Below are 15,678 nucleotides of genomic sequence, written 5' to 3'. Positions count from 1 at the left end.
TTAGCTTCTGAGGAAAAAAGAAATTAGGCTGAGACAAATTAATAGTTTACGGATTGGTACAATCTAATAAGATTTTAATTCTGTACTCATTTTTATTCTTATATTTGTATTCTAACAAGTGTACTTTTCTATATTTATAGATTTGTCTATCTAAATTCAGAGTCTGAATATATTTACTGACTGGTAGGATTAATATATTTAGAACTTAAATAATTTTGAAAAAAGTCAAAATTATAAAACTGTGAGATTTAGCAGATCATCAATTCATAGCCATCTCTACCTTGGTTCATCTTTACATAAGTACTTGAATTACTTTTAATGGCTCTTTAGGAGATCATAAGCTATATCTAGATCTCTTCTATAATTTTTACAATGAATTAAAGTTATACCAGATAGTAGCTTACTACATTATCTTCTCTCAGTTTTCTAAAGCACCTTTGTTCTCCACGATCATTTCAAAATAGCTATCCCTAATCAATTATCTCTCTGATTTGCACACAAATCCAGCAGGTAATATTGTAAAGTAATGATATAAGAAAAAAAATTTAAGATAGTTAAGTAGTTGCCATCAGCTGCGAATCGAAGTAAACATGCTATATTTTTAAAGTAATCTTTAATTCCAATATGGAGAGGCAGTATAAGATAAGTGGTTAAATATAAAGCATCCTGCACTGAGTTGACATCTGAGTTTTGGCTTGGCTCAGAAGCCTACTATCCGTACGCCCTTGCATAAGTCATTTAGCTTTTCCAAAACTCAGCATACAATATTTGATGAAAATTGTTATGTAATCAGAATCTATATTCTCTCTCCTCTCTTTCACACACACACACACAAAACTTGAAGCTATAGCTCTTCTGATTCAACTGTTCTCCATAACAATAGTGATTGTATTTAATGCACACAATGAGTATGAGATAATACCAATTTCAAGAATAATTTCTACTCAACTATTCTAACTCAACTATTCCAATTCAATTCAGCAACTGTTTTTATTGAGTGCCTGCAGTGTCTAGTGAGTGGGAGTATATCTTAGGCAGAGGAAGAGCTTAAGAAGGCTGAGAGATTAGAAAAAACTTCACATATGCAAAGCATAGAAAATATTAGTATAGCTGCACTAATGTTGGGGGCAGAGGTGGAAGCGGCCAGTTGTGGTGCAAGATGCCAGAGGTAACTAGAAGCAAAATTACACAGGGCTTTGTAAGCCATATTAGTAAGTTTGGACCTCATCCCAAGAACAGTGAGGAGTCATTAAAGGGTCTACGCAATGGCATGGCACAATTCATTTTCCATTTTTGAAAACTCACTCAAGATGCAGTGCATGGAACAGACAGCAAGTAGGCAAGATTGGAGACAGGGAAACCAGTTAAGAGACAGCTTTGGTAATCTGAAATGATGGAGGCCTGAATTAGAAGGCAGTACAATAGTAATTAAGAGTAAGGCCTCTGAAGTTATTTGCCTGCATTCAAATCCCATATTTTCCACTTACCAGTTATACAACTTTGAGCAAGTTGCTTACTCTCTCTACAACTCAGTTTTCTCTTCTATAATCCACAGATGAAATCTTCATAGGATTGTTGCGGAAGAACAAATAAAATAATACATATACAGCAGTTAGCATGTTGCTCGGCACAGATTAAGAATGCAAATGATTATTATCATTATGAATGCAATAAGAATAGGATGAAAAAATGAGAATATAACTGGAAGATGTTTAGGAGACAGGAATTGACACTTTGGGTATAGAGAAAAAGGGATGAGTTTACACTCTAGTTTCTGGCTTGGATAATGGCACTATTCAATGAGAAACACAGAAGGTTTGAAGAAGATAATATTTATTTTTGAATATATTGATTGTGAGAGACATGCTAGTAGGTGAGTAAATATATATCTCTGAAGTGAAGGAAACAGATCAAGGCTGGACATTTGAGTTTCAGAGAGAGAGATGGTAATTAAATCCATGGGTGTTGACGAGAGCACCTAGAGAAAGAACATGCAGAGTGAAAAAATGCTGACACTAGTTAGAACTTAAGGAACACCAACATTGAAAGAATGGACAGGGAAAAGAAGCTTGCGAAGAACATTGAAAGCAAGAGGCCAGAAAAATAAGAGTAGTGTGATAAGTCAAAAGCCAAAAGAAAAAAAGTGTTTTAAAGAAGAGGGAGTACTCAACAATATCAAAATAAGCCATGGGCCATATAAAGACATTTGGTCAAGGATGGACTGCATATACAATGATGGACCTATAAGATTATAAAAGAGCTGAAAAATTCCTATTGCCTAGTAACAATAAGCCATGGGCCATATAAAGACATTTGGTCAAGGATGGACTGCATATACAATGATGGACCCATAAGATTATAAAAGAGCTGAAAAATTCCTATTGCCTAGTAACGTCGTCTCCATAGTAATGTCGTAGAACAATTCCTATTGTTTTTTTTATAAATTTAGTGTAGCCTAAGTATACAGTGTTTACAAAGTCTACAGTAGTGTAATGTCTCAGACCTTCACTTTCACTCACCACTCACTCACTGACCCACCTAGAGCAACTTTCAGTCCTGCAAGCTCCATTCATGGTAAGTGCCCTATTCAGGTGTAGCATTTTTTATCTTTTATTTTTGCTGTACCTTTTCTGTGTTTAGATATATTTAGACACACAAATACTTTTGTTACAATTGCCTGCAGTATTTGTATAGTAACATGCTGTACAGGTTTGTAGCATAGGATCCATAGGATATACCATATAACCTATAGTAGGCTATACCATCTAGGTTTATGTAAGTACACTCCACGATGTTTGCACAATGATGAAGTGACCTATCACCTAATGACACATTTTTCAGAAAGTATTCCCATCATTAAGCAATGTGTAACTGTACTACCAAGCAATGAAACAAGAACTGAGAGTTTTCACTGGATTTAGCAACAAAGTTATTCATTCACATAATAATTATGTGTCAAGCATTGTGCTAGGCCATCGAGATAGAGATATCAACAAGAAAAATATAATCCTTGCATACATAGACTTTACGTTGGAAAATACACAGTAAATGAGCAAACAAAATACTTACGAACTAATAAGAACGGTGAGCAGGGATAGAGTGACATGATAGAGAATAAAAGGCAAAGGCCCGCTTTAGATAGGGAGTTTGGGAGGGCAACTTTCTGAGGAAGGAAAATTTAAGCTGAAACCTAAAGCAAGAAAGAGCTTAGCATGGTCAGAGAATTGAAAGAAGGCCCACGTGGCTACAGCACAATGATGGAGGACAGAGAGACAGGAGCTAGACCATGTTTGCAGGTACTTGCTTTAAGCTGAAACCTAAAGCAAGAAAGAGCTTAGCATGGTCAGAGAATTGAAAGAAGGCCCATGTGGCTACAGCACAATGATGGAGGACAGAGAGACAGGAGCTAGACCATGTTTGCAGGTACTTGGGGCATAGTGAGAATAGTTTGGGTAATGACCTGCTGAGTATTAAGTAGGGAAGTTAAGATCACTCTGACAAAAAGTATGTAATAGTTTGGATTTCCTTGTTTATACTAATCTTAATAATTACAAATAGGGCATTTTACTACACTTTCAACCATTAACTATTTACTTACAATATCAGAGTAAGCTTTACTATTTTAAAGAATACTACATGATTATAAGCATGTTGCCAGTTGCGTTAATTTTTACTAATTCTCTTTTAAACTTTCCTCCACATTTCTTTCAGATATATTTCTCATAATATCTGCTTGATTTTATCATTAAATTATACTTCTCTGAGGTGTTCATTTTCAAGCAATGTACACCAGAATTGGAATGTTTTATAATAAGACTCTGCAAGGTGTTACTAAGATGTACATGGGCCAATAACACACCAAACAAACTAATGAAATTCATCTAAAAAAAGAGATTATATTCCCTAGAGTTTTAGTTTCCTATTTCTTTAATCTATGTATTTATATACACACATATAATAAAGAAAAGCCCATGCAGAAAACTTTGGCTTGATTCTGAGCAGCTGAATTATATGTTCATACTAGTTTTTAATTTCCTTATCTGCAAGAGGAAGAATTTATGACCCTTCCATATTTCATAGGGATGTCAATAATAACAAATGTTATTAAGTAAATAACATTTACTTAATATCTCTTAGTTATCAGGCAGAGAGCAAGGCACATTGCATAAATTATTCTTAATCACCTCAATAACCCTGAAAAATAGGTATTATTCTTCCCATTTTACAGACAAAAAAACAATCCTCAGATAGGTTAGGTGACTTGCCCAAGACTACAGAGCTGGAATTTAAGCCCAATTTTGTAAGCTCAAAAACTCTGGTCACTATACCAAGGTGGCTATGACTGTTAACAGATTGGGTTCCTTAAAAATACCTGTCAGATATGAGATATTAAATAATAAAAATGAATTTTTAAGTAATAAAAAATTTTATTCATTTTAATAAAATGAACGACTTAGAAACATTAGTCAGACAACACCATTCTTATATGTTCCTCCTTTTGGCATAACTTGATTTCAATTTTTTTTTAAATATTGGAGAAGAGAGATAAAAGGAAGCTATAAAAGTTAATCACACTGCATTTAAGGTCCAAGAATTACCATTCTGGACCAAAAGTTTTTCCTAGCTAATTTTTAGTACATAAATAAATCCAATGAACTACCAGGAATTAATTGCCTATTCTTACAAAGTTTACTGTCTCTCAAAGTTAAAAACTACAAATGGCCTAAGATGTTCCTGACCTAATGTCTGATTAGAACCTCTAAATGTCACTATTTCTCTGAACTTGAAAAGCAACAAGTCTAAATAAAAGCATCATTATTTGCTCTAAACAGAATCTACAGATTTATTGTATTGTGAGTTCTTCCTACTAATATTTTTCAGGTAGACAAGTCATCCACCAAGACACTCTTTGAAGAAGTCTAGATATTTTACAAAAAGAAGCTGCTGCCAGATTACCTTTATTTTCCTTAACAAAATACACAAAAGAGCACAAAATTCACTTATATATCATTATTTTACAAGTATAAATAATGCTCAGAATTCAAGTACAGTCAAGTGCTGATATACTTCCTATGTGAATATGTAAACATAAACTAATTATATATATCATGTGCCTTTCACCCAGCTACAAAATAAGAGACATCAAAAAGAAACACTGCACTTGACTGTTCAAATTGCATTCTTATTGAAAATTCGTACCAATGCCTATGTAGTTAACAGTTATAACTTTCACAAACCACTTAATGTAAACACCTAAATAGACATTCCCCACTCCACCCCTGCTGGCAAATATCTCAAGACTTAAAATTTTATCCATTTGTAATGATGAAGTATTCAAAATCTTAATTGAGTTTCATTCCTTAAAACAAACACTATTAGAGAACTTATTCCTAACCAAAGTTCTTCCTATGTCACAATGTATATTATTTACAGGTTATACATATAGAAAAAAAGAATGCTGTAATGTTTGTTTACTTTTTGACGGGACCAAAAAAAAAAAAATCCAAAAGCTGTCTAAATAGCGTGGGTCTTTGTATATTCAAAAGGATCTTACTTCACTGATACCACTTGCTTTTAATCTTAATACCCAGTAGATATAACTTTGACATACTGAAATAACTAAGCAACTTGAATTCAAATGATATCAAGCATATCCTTAGAGGGGCAAAAAAAAAAAAAAAGTACCACCTAAAAAGCAATAACTGACATCAGTAAGACTATAAATATCCAGTTGAAGGCACACAGAAACATCTACTAGTTTGTTATCAAAGATTCTACACTTAGTTCAGGATTAGGAACAGCATCAGCTATGGCAACTGTTGATTTGGCTTCATTCATTGAGGTTTCCTCATTCTCGGTCTCTTCTTGTTTCTCCTCTGGTTCCTCTGAGCCAGATGCTTTTCCAATCACTTGGTTTGTCTGCTCTGTAGCTGATATTTTGTCATCTGTCTGCTCTGTACTATTATCAAGAACATCTTGTTCTTCTAGAGATTCTGAAAAGATAAAGATTCAAGACTTTAGGAATACCCAAATGTTAAAACTGTTAAATAAGGCAATCAAAAGATAAACACGTGCACACGCACACGTGTACTAAGAAACAGAATGATCTAACATTATCCTTAAAATCTTTTAAAATAGGGCCGGCCCGGTGGCGCACTGGAGAGTGCGCCGCTTGGGAGTGCGGCGGCGCTCCCGCCGAGGGTTCGGATCCCATGTGGAGACCGGTTCCCGCTCACTGGCTGAGCGCAGTGCAGGCGCAACACCAAGGGTTGTGATCCCGTTGCCGGTCCCTGGTACTGGCGTGACACCGAGGGTTGCGATCCCGTTGCCGGTCCCCGGTACGGGCGTGACACTGAGGGTTGCGATCCCATTATGGGTCAGTAAAAAAGACAAAAAGGGAAAAAAAAAATCTTTTAAAATAAGTACTCACTACAGCATACTACTTATGAGTTAGTATGACTGAAGGAAAAAAATAATTTAGATGAAATAAACCCACAGGCAAACTTTAATCTAAAGCCCCATATTTTCATATATTTTCATACAAAATAAGTTCCTAAAGATGTATTTAAAAGTTGAATGTTCAAAAATCAAACAAAATCCCAACAGAATTATGTGCTGTAAGACAACAGTCCAGCAAACTGCCTTGTGCCCAGGCAACCCTGTGAAATGTGTACTTTTGCATGTTTGTGTGAAAGAGATGGTGCTTTCCCACCTTGATATAACATCTCTATTAACCAAGGACTGGGGATCTACCTTTCCCAAAGGCATGACAAGTCTCTCCTCACACCTCTGCAAGACAAGTCCTCAGTATTTAATCTCTGGGTCAGAATATGATATATACCTAGCACGCAAGGGAGAGAAAGGGAAGGGTCTTTCCCTGCCCTCTCCATCCGCCCTGTCTCCATAGCAGAAGATAAGTTTTGGTCCCTACCTGAAAATTTATTCCATCTAACTCTTTTTGAGTTTTATTAAATGCAAACCTCTTAATAATAATTTAATAATTATAACAATTTTATTAAATAAACTGCTTTTAATTCTTTAAAGTTTAAAGAACAGGATGGGAGATGGAATGACAGAAGCAGATAAGCATTGGGCCATACAATTTCCAAGACAAAGATAAAAATCTAACTTTGAAATATTTGTTTTGTTTTTCTAATGAATAGCAATTAATATTTATGGTAGGAGAAATATGGTGTAAACCACATCAACTAAGCAAAAAAGCAGATTTCCTACCCTCATAGAAGATCCCTTATGATCTTAGAGAAGACCAGACTATTTAGCAAAAAGTTCTAGTTAAGTTTCTTACATAGTACAAGCCAGAGTTTTGATAAATAAATAAAGTTAATTGGTAATTTTGCAAAGAAATTATGTGTTATATGCACACATGATAACATGAACATCTTAGAAATTCATGGTTGTACAATACCAGTTTTAATAAATACAAATTATCTACACCTTATACACTCTATGCCAAGATTTTAAAAATATTTAAAAAGAGCTATTCCCTTAAACAGATACCTTGGACTCTGACTGACAGAATTAATTAAAACCATGTTCCTCCTTTTTATATATAGAATAAAAGACCCAAGTTCCGAAATTAGGAACATTCAACTTAATGAGGATTTATTGTATAAAAATTTCACATGATCACAAAAAGTAGTAAGGATGGTCATATATCATATTTGTGCCAAATGTCATAAAAATCTTATTTGTACCTTAATATGGAACTTAAAATGGCATTGCTGTATTATTTGGAATCTTAACAAAAATCCAAGTTAGAAAAGCAGTAAGTCAATCAAGTTTTGTTATCTGAATGTTCCAGGGCAAAAAGGAAAAGCAGCAAAGGCAAATGAAATTTTATGGACCATGTACAAATCATTTCTGCTACAAGGGTAAGTAAGTTCTTCCGTGGAAAACTTCAAGAGATTCCAACCATTTGTAATTCTACCCACACAGAATTTATACAGGAAAGAATTTTAAGAGTCATGGTTTTCTACCACTCTCCAGACATAGAGTAATACTTGCTTGGCAAGAATTTTATAATTTGTTATTGTTTAATAAGCCTTTTGAAACAAATCAAAAAGCCACACAAAATGAAAAAACAAAAAGCTCAGAATCCAGGACTCAACTTACCAATAAACATGTTTAAGTGAACATAGGCCCACACAGTATGTCATATTCTGTCTGACAGATTGCCTCAATACTGTACTGAAACAGAAGTATCAAAATTCAAGGCTTATCTTGTTAAAGTTTTGTGATGCTACTATTTTCAGAAACAGACACTTAATTGGTCAAAGCAAATTTAATTTAGAAATTCTGTGGTCATAAAGAATCATTTAATACAAAGAGAACTACAATACTAAAATTTTTAAATTTCTATAACACATGAATTCAAAGAAATACCATGTGCTGTCATAATTAGAAAACAAAATGATACACACAATTTTCCAGTTAATATTATACTATATTTCAGAGAATATATGGAAAACTAAAAAAAATGGTGAAATGATAGGTGGGGCTTGAAAATAATCAAAGAGCCTATTAATGATTACTTTTCTTCCTGACATGATACCTGTAATGCAGACATTGGCTAGACTAAATGAGGTAGGTACTTGGCGTTTGGATACCAGTGCCATTTTGTGAAATCATCAAACAAGATCTAAATAAACTGATGTAAAAGACTAATAGAGAATTAATTACATATCAATTTAATAACTAAACCATAGAACTTTACTTTAGTAATGTATTCCAAAAGTACTTATTTCCATGATAGAGCCTCATATGCCGATTCTAACAAAATCAGTAAATTTTTTCTGCGAAGTTGCAGTTTAAAATAGCTTGGTAGCATACAACACATTTCAGAAGATGTTAATATTTGGGTATAAAATACTAAAAGAGAGATCAGCCTTTGTGTTCACACTAATTAAACGGTCCTACTTTTCCCTGTATGGCCCAATTCAAGACTAAAATATAAAATAGTTACCTTAATGACTTAATTCCATCTGTAAGAAAAACTTTAAAATTGACTTTGGCCACTATAATGACAAGAAAACAACATACCACAATATACCACAATGTGATAAAATGAAATGATCCATGGAATTTCTTTCTCCATCTGTCACCCACCCCACTCCCACCCCAATATTCTAAAGAGAAGCTTTTTCTACCAAATAGTAACAATTGGCTTCAAGCTAGACAATTCGAACTCATAAAACTGAGTATAATTGTATAATAAATACCACTGCCTCATCTATAAACCACACACATGCAAAAACAGGTAAGAACATCACACTACCTTTAAGTTTTTATTCTAGCTCTTGAAAGAACAATTTTTTAAGAAAATTAAAGAATAGTCTAGCAAAACAACTTCATATATTTTTGCCTTGCTAACTCATCAAAATTCTGCCTTGCGAACATATCAGTGCTCACTGTATGTGTAAACTATGAACTTACCCAAATGAACTTCGTTAAACTAAAATTAACAATCTGTCTTTGAACTTGTAGGTTTTAAACAGGCAGTTTTTACAAGATTTTCCTGCCTTAAGGAAAATGGCCAACTTATATTTAAGAAACACAGGCATGAATTTCATCCCAACTCAACCCAATGACTCAATGAATAAAATTCAATTAAATTATAACCACCTATGAGAAAATAGCTAGTATTCAACACACAGAACATCATTTAATTATTTCCCATTGATGAACAAATCCATTAGACAAGTTAAGAGTTTCATTATTAGGCCATGACTAAATTATTAGGTGAAGGTGTTTTAGAAAGAGGAGTCAGAAGGCCAAAAGATCTCTATATCTAAAACAAACATGCAAAAACATACTACAGACTAGTTTACATCTTGAGTAAGCTGCACATAATTAAATATAAACAAAGGTATAAGCTTTTGGGATCTGGTAAATACACAGAATTCAACAAAATTTACATTATCAAGTAGTTCAATTTCCTAAAAATTGAATTTTCCCTGGTTCAACACAACCTAATGGTAACTATTTTGTTTAAAAGAAAGGAAAGACAGAAATCAGGTTACTAATATAAATTTCACCTTATATAAATTTTACTTGCTATTTTTGGTAGTATTGACTAAATGCCATGAGTTCCATTATTAGCAAGTTTTCAGTTGAATAAAAGCTATTTTCTACTTAAATAATCAAAGAAGACGTAGACAAAAACAACTGAGCAATGAAAACACAATATTAACATTTTTTAAACCAAAAAAATCACTGTATCTACTAGTATACTAACAATGTAGAAACCTAGTACTCTAATGATTACCACATCTCACAAAAAGAATGCTTAATATCAGGTACTTTAGAAAGCACTTAAAAACAAAAGGCAAAACTGAAGTCACTTTAATGTGACTTAGCAGAGATTCAAGAATAAACTGTACTACACATTTAATCATGAAAGAAACTGAGGAACCTAAAAGCAGTTCATTTTTTGGCATACCGTGTCTAGTAGGCACTCAGATAAAAAGACAATCCATATCCCTAGTATCTTATGTTTCTCTCATAATCTATTACCAAGGCATTTGGATGCATAGCTAAAGAAAAAAATTCTAGGAATTCAAATGAGCAGTTAATGGGAAAAAATTTCTTCTAGGTCTCCCCTTCTTTGATGGAAACTTTCCAAGATTCCATATGTTATCCTAAAGAGTGGTCCAGAAATTTTAATAGCCTTGTGTCTCATTCTAACTGTAGAATCTTCTGATATCAGAATCCACACAATACTTAACTTCAAAGTCTTACATCATAGATTGGAAAGAAATGTTTCTCCTATTAATTCTAGATTATTCATATAAATGGCTACTGATATTGCTGAAAGAAAAGTTCAGACGGAAGAAAGTTACCTTTTGGTTTTATCTGTAAAATAATAACCCAATCTCTACAGTTCCTGTTGCTATCAAGGAGCTATTTCAATACTTTTAAAAACATAAAAATTGAAGCAGGATTTTTTTTCAGACCAATTTTCTACATCATTGAGGAATTTAGAAATCAGAAACCTAAGCCCCCAATTACATTGGCTGTTAGCACAGAGTAGATGATTGAGATGAGATGATCTTACTTAACAATTCAATTTAATCATAAGGGTATGTCACTAGCACTCAAAACAATGCAGCTTCATTTGTTCACCAGAAACACTTCCAGTCATTCACTAAAGGAATCCAGCTTGGAATTGATAACTGTGTATCATAGTGTTGAGAGAGGAGTCTTGGAGAAATGTTTCAGTCTTCTGGAAAGCCAAAGAAGAAAAAGGAGCTCATCGCCACTTTGATGAATCCAAAGAGAAGTATGAAAAATTACCATTCTAGAAACTATCTTAACCAAATGGAATTGTTGCTTCAGTTTTTAGCACTACAGAGTTATCAGAATCTGCCTCAAGTTTTGTCTTCACCTATTAACATTACCTTATTGGGGTTGAGTTTGAGCCAGTTAGACTTCATTCCAGAGATTTCAGACAGAAAATGAGACATCTGGGATATTGCTCCTCCTGGATTAGATGAGAAGGAAAGGTACATCTGGGTCTTGTTTGCTAACTATCTATCTTGACCTTAGCAGAAGATATAAAGCATGGGACTGCTTTCAAGATGTTTACTTTGCTGGTTTTTTCTTTTCTTTCTTTCTTTTTTTTTTTTTTGGTCCCAATTATTGGCCTTCAAATATTCACTTTAGCTTTCATAAGCAAGGTTATTCATGGAAAGGACTTCAGATTTTCCTCTGGGCATCTTCAGTATGAAATCCTTTAATTTTCAGTTCCAAGAGGCTGCAATGGCAAGGCGGATGGTTTGATTTGCACGTGACAGCATGCAGCTCAGAGCATGATGTAAGCAAAAGAAAAAATTTGACATTGTGTTTGGAGTTGATGTTGCAGACTTGGAAAGATGAATGCATTGACTCAGTGCTGGAAGTGTACAGGCCTCTATCATAGCTATCTGCATTCAAATTCATTTCGATATTTGTTAGTAAGCCAAAAGCCAAGCCCAATTCAACACACATATTTTAGGTTCACTCTTCAAAGTTTTAAAAAAAACAAATCTTAAATCTCATACTAAACTTCTGATATCTAAAAATTCACTACTTCATATAATATTCTAGGTTAAAACAATTTTTGCAATACTCAATGCTTTTATGAAAAAGAAATTAAATATACGTAAATGATAATTCCTAGAAAATAAAAGGATGAATACTAACCGGTATATAAATTATGTGAATTAAACGTCCACTTTGCATTTTTTTTATACCAGATATAGCAACAAAATATCATGGCCTATGTCATAATTTTAGCAATCTTCATAATTCAGAGCTGATTAGCAAAGAGCTACTGACAGGAAATTAATAGCAAGAAATAACTGGCAATTAATAATGAGGTCATCTATCTCATCTTTTCCATATTTTCATAAAACTTTCTCAAGAATTTCTAAAACCGAATTGTTAGATAAATCCTAAAACCCAATAAATTCTGATAAATTCTGTTTCTCTAAAATAAGACTGATTTTATGTCAAAGGCAATGTTAATCTCATGGACCTTCATAAATTGTTTGTTTCAATGGAACACCAGTCCTTTGATATAGTCACCCAAAAAATGCAAGGATGACTTTCCAATTCCAAAGTTTCATGCTTTCTGGTAATTCAATTCAAGTGGTAGACATAAACCTATTTTATCAATATTAATCACAAATCTTATGAATATTTTATCCTTTGTATAGTTGTTTCATAATTCTAATAATCTGCTCCACTCTCATAAATTGAAAAAATAATTCTATAAAAACATTACTAGTCAAATCTCCCAAAAGTTTTTAGAAGAGTTATTCCATAAACAATGTTTACCTAAGATGCTGCTTATCACAACATAACCTGTTATTTTAAAACTGAAACACACCATACCAATCACACAGGAGGCTACAATATCAGAGCATTAGATGATATATGCATGCTGCAAAATCTGATAAATTTATCCATTCTTATCTAAAAGCATTATGCTTTTATTATTGTTAAACAGCACATGTTATTAAGAGACAAAATTGTTTAATTAACATATTCATACCTTCACTGCATTGGTTCTCTGATGAAAGCGTACTTCCTGATGGCAAGGTTCTGATAAATTTATCCATTCTTATCTAAAAGCATTATGCTTTTATTATTGTTAAACAGCACACGTTATTAAGAGACAAAATTGTTTAATTAACATATTCATACCTTCACTGCATTGGTTCTCTGATGAAAGCGTACTTCCTGATGGCAAGGGACTAACTGAACTTGAGCCTTCCGCTGCCTGCCTCTTCTCAAAACTAAACTCTGGAAGTCTCGGAGCCTGGGGTCTGGTTTTTCTTGCAGGATTCAAGAAAAAACAGTAGGCACATCGAAAAGCTGCAGAGAATTTATTAAAAATAAGTAAAACCACAAACCAAAGACAGTTCAAGGACTAATCAGATAACTCGATTATCTAATCAGATAACTCACAAGACTGTTATGTTAAAAATAGTCAAAGAACCCTTTAAAGGTTATGTACCCTTGTGATATTTCTGTGTTACTTTAATAATATTATGGTAAGTGTTCTAACCAAAGCTAATTTTAACACATACTTCCTCATTATTATTAGAACTAAAATATTAATTTTTAAGCAAAAACGGCATAATAAGTTACATACTAGGTTAAGTAACAGCAAAACAATATTTATAATTATTTCAATATATTACTGAAATTGCATTTCTAGTCACCAGAATCATTAGGTATTTTAAAATCCAGAACCTTGCTCATTTGCCCAAGAAAATTTAGTATGTCATGTTTCAGAAGCATAATTAATTTACCACAGTTTTTAATCATGGCTACACATGAGAATCATCTGTGGGGCTTTAAAAAAATGCTGATGCCTGGGTCCCACCACAAAACAATTAAAGCAGATTCTTTGTGGGTGGGTCCTGGGTATCATTTCTAAAATTCTTCAGGTTATTCTGATAACACAACTGGCCTAGAGGCTGTACATTATAAGAGGAAGAAACCTGAGTTGTCTTCCCTGCTTTGCTTTGTGTACTAAAATAAGGTCAATATGCTTAACAATGTATACAGAGACAGTATCTAAAGTAAAATGACATCACATGGGAAGTGGCATAGAATGAAATATTTGAGTAAAATATTTCAATCTAACTGCCCAATAATTCTTACCAATGTATTCAAATTCTTCCTTCAAAGCCATACCATTATGAGAAAAACACTGCTGACAAATAAGGGCATACCTATACCACAAGGAAAAATGAACAGACTAGTTACAAATGTAGACAAAGTTCATGGGAGAGACTATTTTAGCCATCACAGCTAATCTGTATTTTAACATAGCTAAATATGCCATAATAGATTAAATGTTACTTAGTACACCATAAACAATACTCTTAAAACAAAAGCCAAAATTAAGCAAAGCCAAAATTTCAGCCATTTAAAAATATAATTTATACATTAAATTAAAAATAAAGTAAGCAATGGTTGAATATCCTTACTAAGTTAGCAGAAACATATTTGATAACAGAACACTTAAATTTGGTGTTTCCCAATGTATATTCCTGAGAATAATAGCCCCCAAATCTGTGGTCGGATAAGACTGGGAAAGATGAATCCTGTTACAGATTCACAATAAATACTAAAAATGCTGAGAAGTCTTTCAGTAAAGAAATGCATTTAATTTTGTTTAGTCCAGCCCAAAGGTTAATTTCCATACATAACAATTCTTATGTCTTTCCCAGTTACACTCAAACATCATCCTCATTTTTCTATTTATACACTTTCTCTGTTCTTTGTGTATGTACTCAGCAAATACTTGGCTCTATCAAACATCATTCCATCTGTTTTGAATAACATAAGATTTATTACGTTAACATTAAATTCTGGCCCCTTTACTAAAATGATAATATTAACTAGTAAAATTGTCAAACAACTATGCTACTACCCTATAAATTTTTTAAAAGTCTAAACTATGACAATTTCTCTGTTCATATCATACCTATCTTCCTAGAGATACTGTTAAGTATCAAAAAAGATAACAATTGAAAAAGCATTTCAGGAACTGTAAGTGCTAAATACATGTAAATTGTTCTCATGATTATAAAAAGTATTACCATCACCAAGTCCAGTACTGATGCCTATAAAACTCCATGTCTTACAATCTACCACGTTTTCATATCTTTGTGCTCTTCAAGTTTAAAAATTACAATGAAATAATTCAGTTTGGCTAAAAATAATCTTACAGCAGAGTTAGTATTTCTTCCAAATGGATTTTATCTAGACTACTTTGTCCAAACTCCTACTGAAAAAACAAATGAACATATACTCTTTTGCAGAGCTATAAAATACTCCATTATGTTCTAAAATCAGGAAATAGGAGCCACAAAACTATAGAACACCTAGTGTGTGTGCACACACACACATCCTAACCAATAAAGTTTTTCATTTTCATTTATCTGCCACCCTAGCAAACATTACCTGTTCTGTGGACCATCACCAACTAAATATTCAACAATTCTATCCAGAGCACCTCGTTCTCGGGGGAGAATGGGTCTTGCTAAAGGTGGACCTGGAGGATGAAGACCTATTAAATAAACAAATATATATAAAATTTATATATATATATATATATATATTATACATATAAAATTTAATTCAGTTACCAAGAACTACCTA

The 15,678-nt window shown here is 33.1% G+C and overlaps 1 protein-coding gene across 4 annotated transcripts in view; it reads right to left on the bottom strand.

Moving 5' to 3' along the window:
- Positions 1–4,407: 4,407 nt before the first annotated feature.
- Positions 4,408–15,678, bottom strand: part of KIAA1715 (KIAA1715 ortholog) — a 74,862-nt gene continuing 63,591 nt past the window's right edge. For 2 of the 4 annotated variants that reach the window (XM_008573614.1, XM_008573608.1), the window contains exons 10-13: positions 15,481–15,586; positions 14,173–14,243; positions 13,207–13,377; positions 4,408–5,993 (exon numbers count right to left, since the gene is read on the bottom strand). In XM_008573614.1, the coding sequence (XP_008571836.1) occupies positions 5,755–5,993; positions 13,207–13,377; positions 14,173–14,243; positions 15,481–15,586 (587 nt within the window). In that variant the 3' untranslated portion in view covers positions 4,408–5,754. Of the gene's footprint in view, positions 5,994–11,417; positions 11,501–11,613; positions 11,774–13,206; positions 13,378–14,172; positions 14,244–15,480; positions 15,587–15,678 lie in introns of those variants that run through there. The other 2 variants (XM_008573623.1, XM_008573628.1) reach the window with 2 other exon arrangements.

Source organism: Galeopterus variegatus, unplaced genomic scaffold, assembly GCF_000696425.1.
Source record: "Galeopterus variegatus unplaced genomic scaffold, G_variegatus-3.0.2 Scaffold53, whole genome shotgun sequence".
Taxonomy (NCBI): Eukaryota; Metazoa; Chordata; class Mammalia; order Dermoptera; family Cynocephalidae; genus Galeopterus; species Galeopterus variegatus.
The sequence above is the reverse complement of the archived record's forward strand: the minus strand, read 5'-3'. Positions and strand labels throughout refer to the sequence as shown.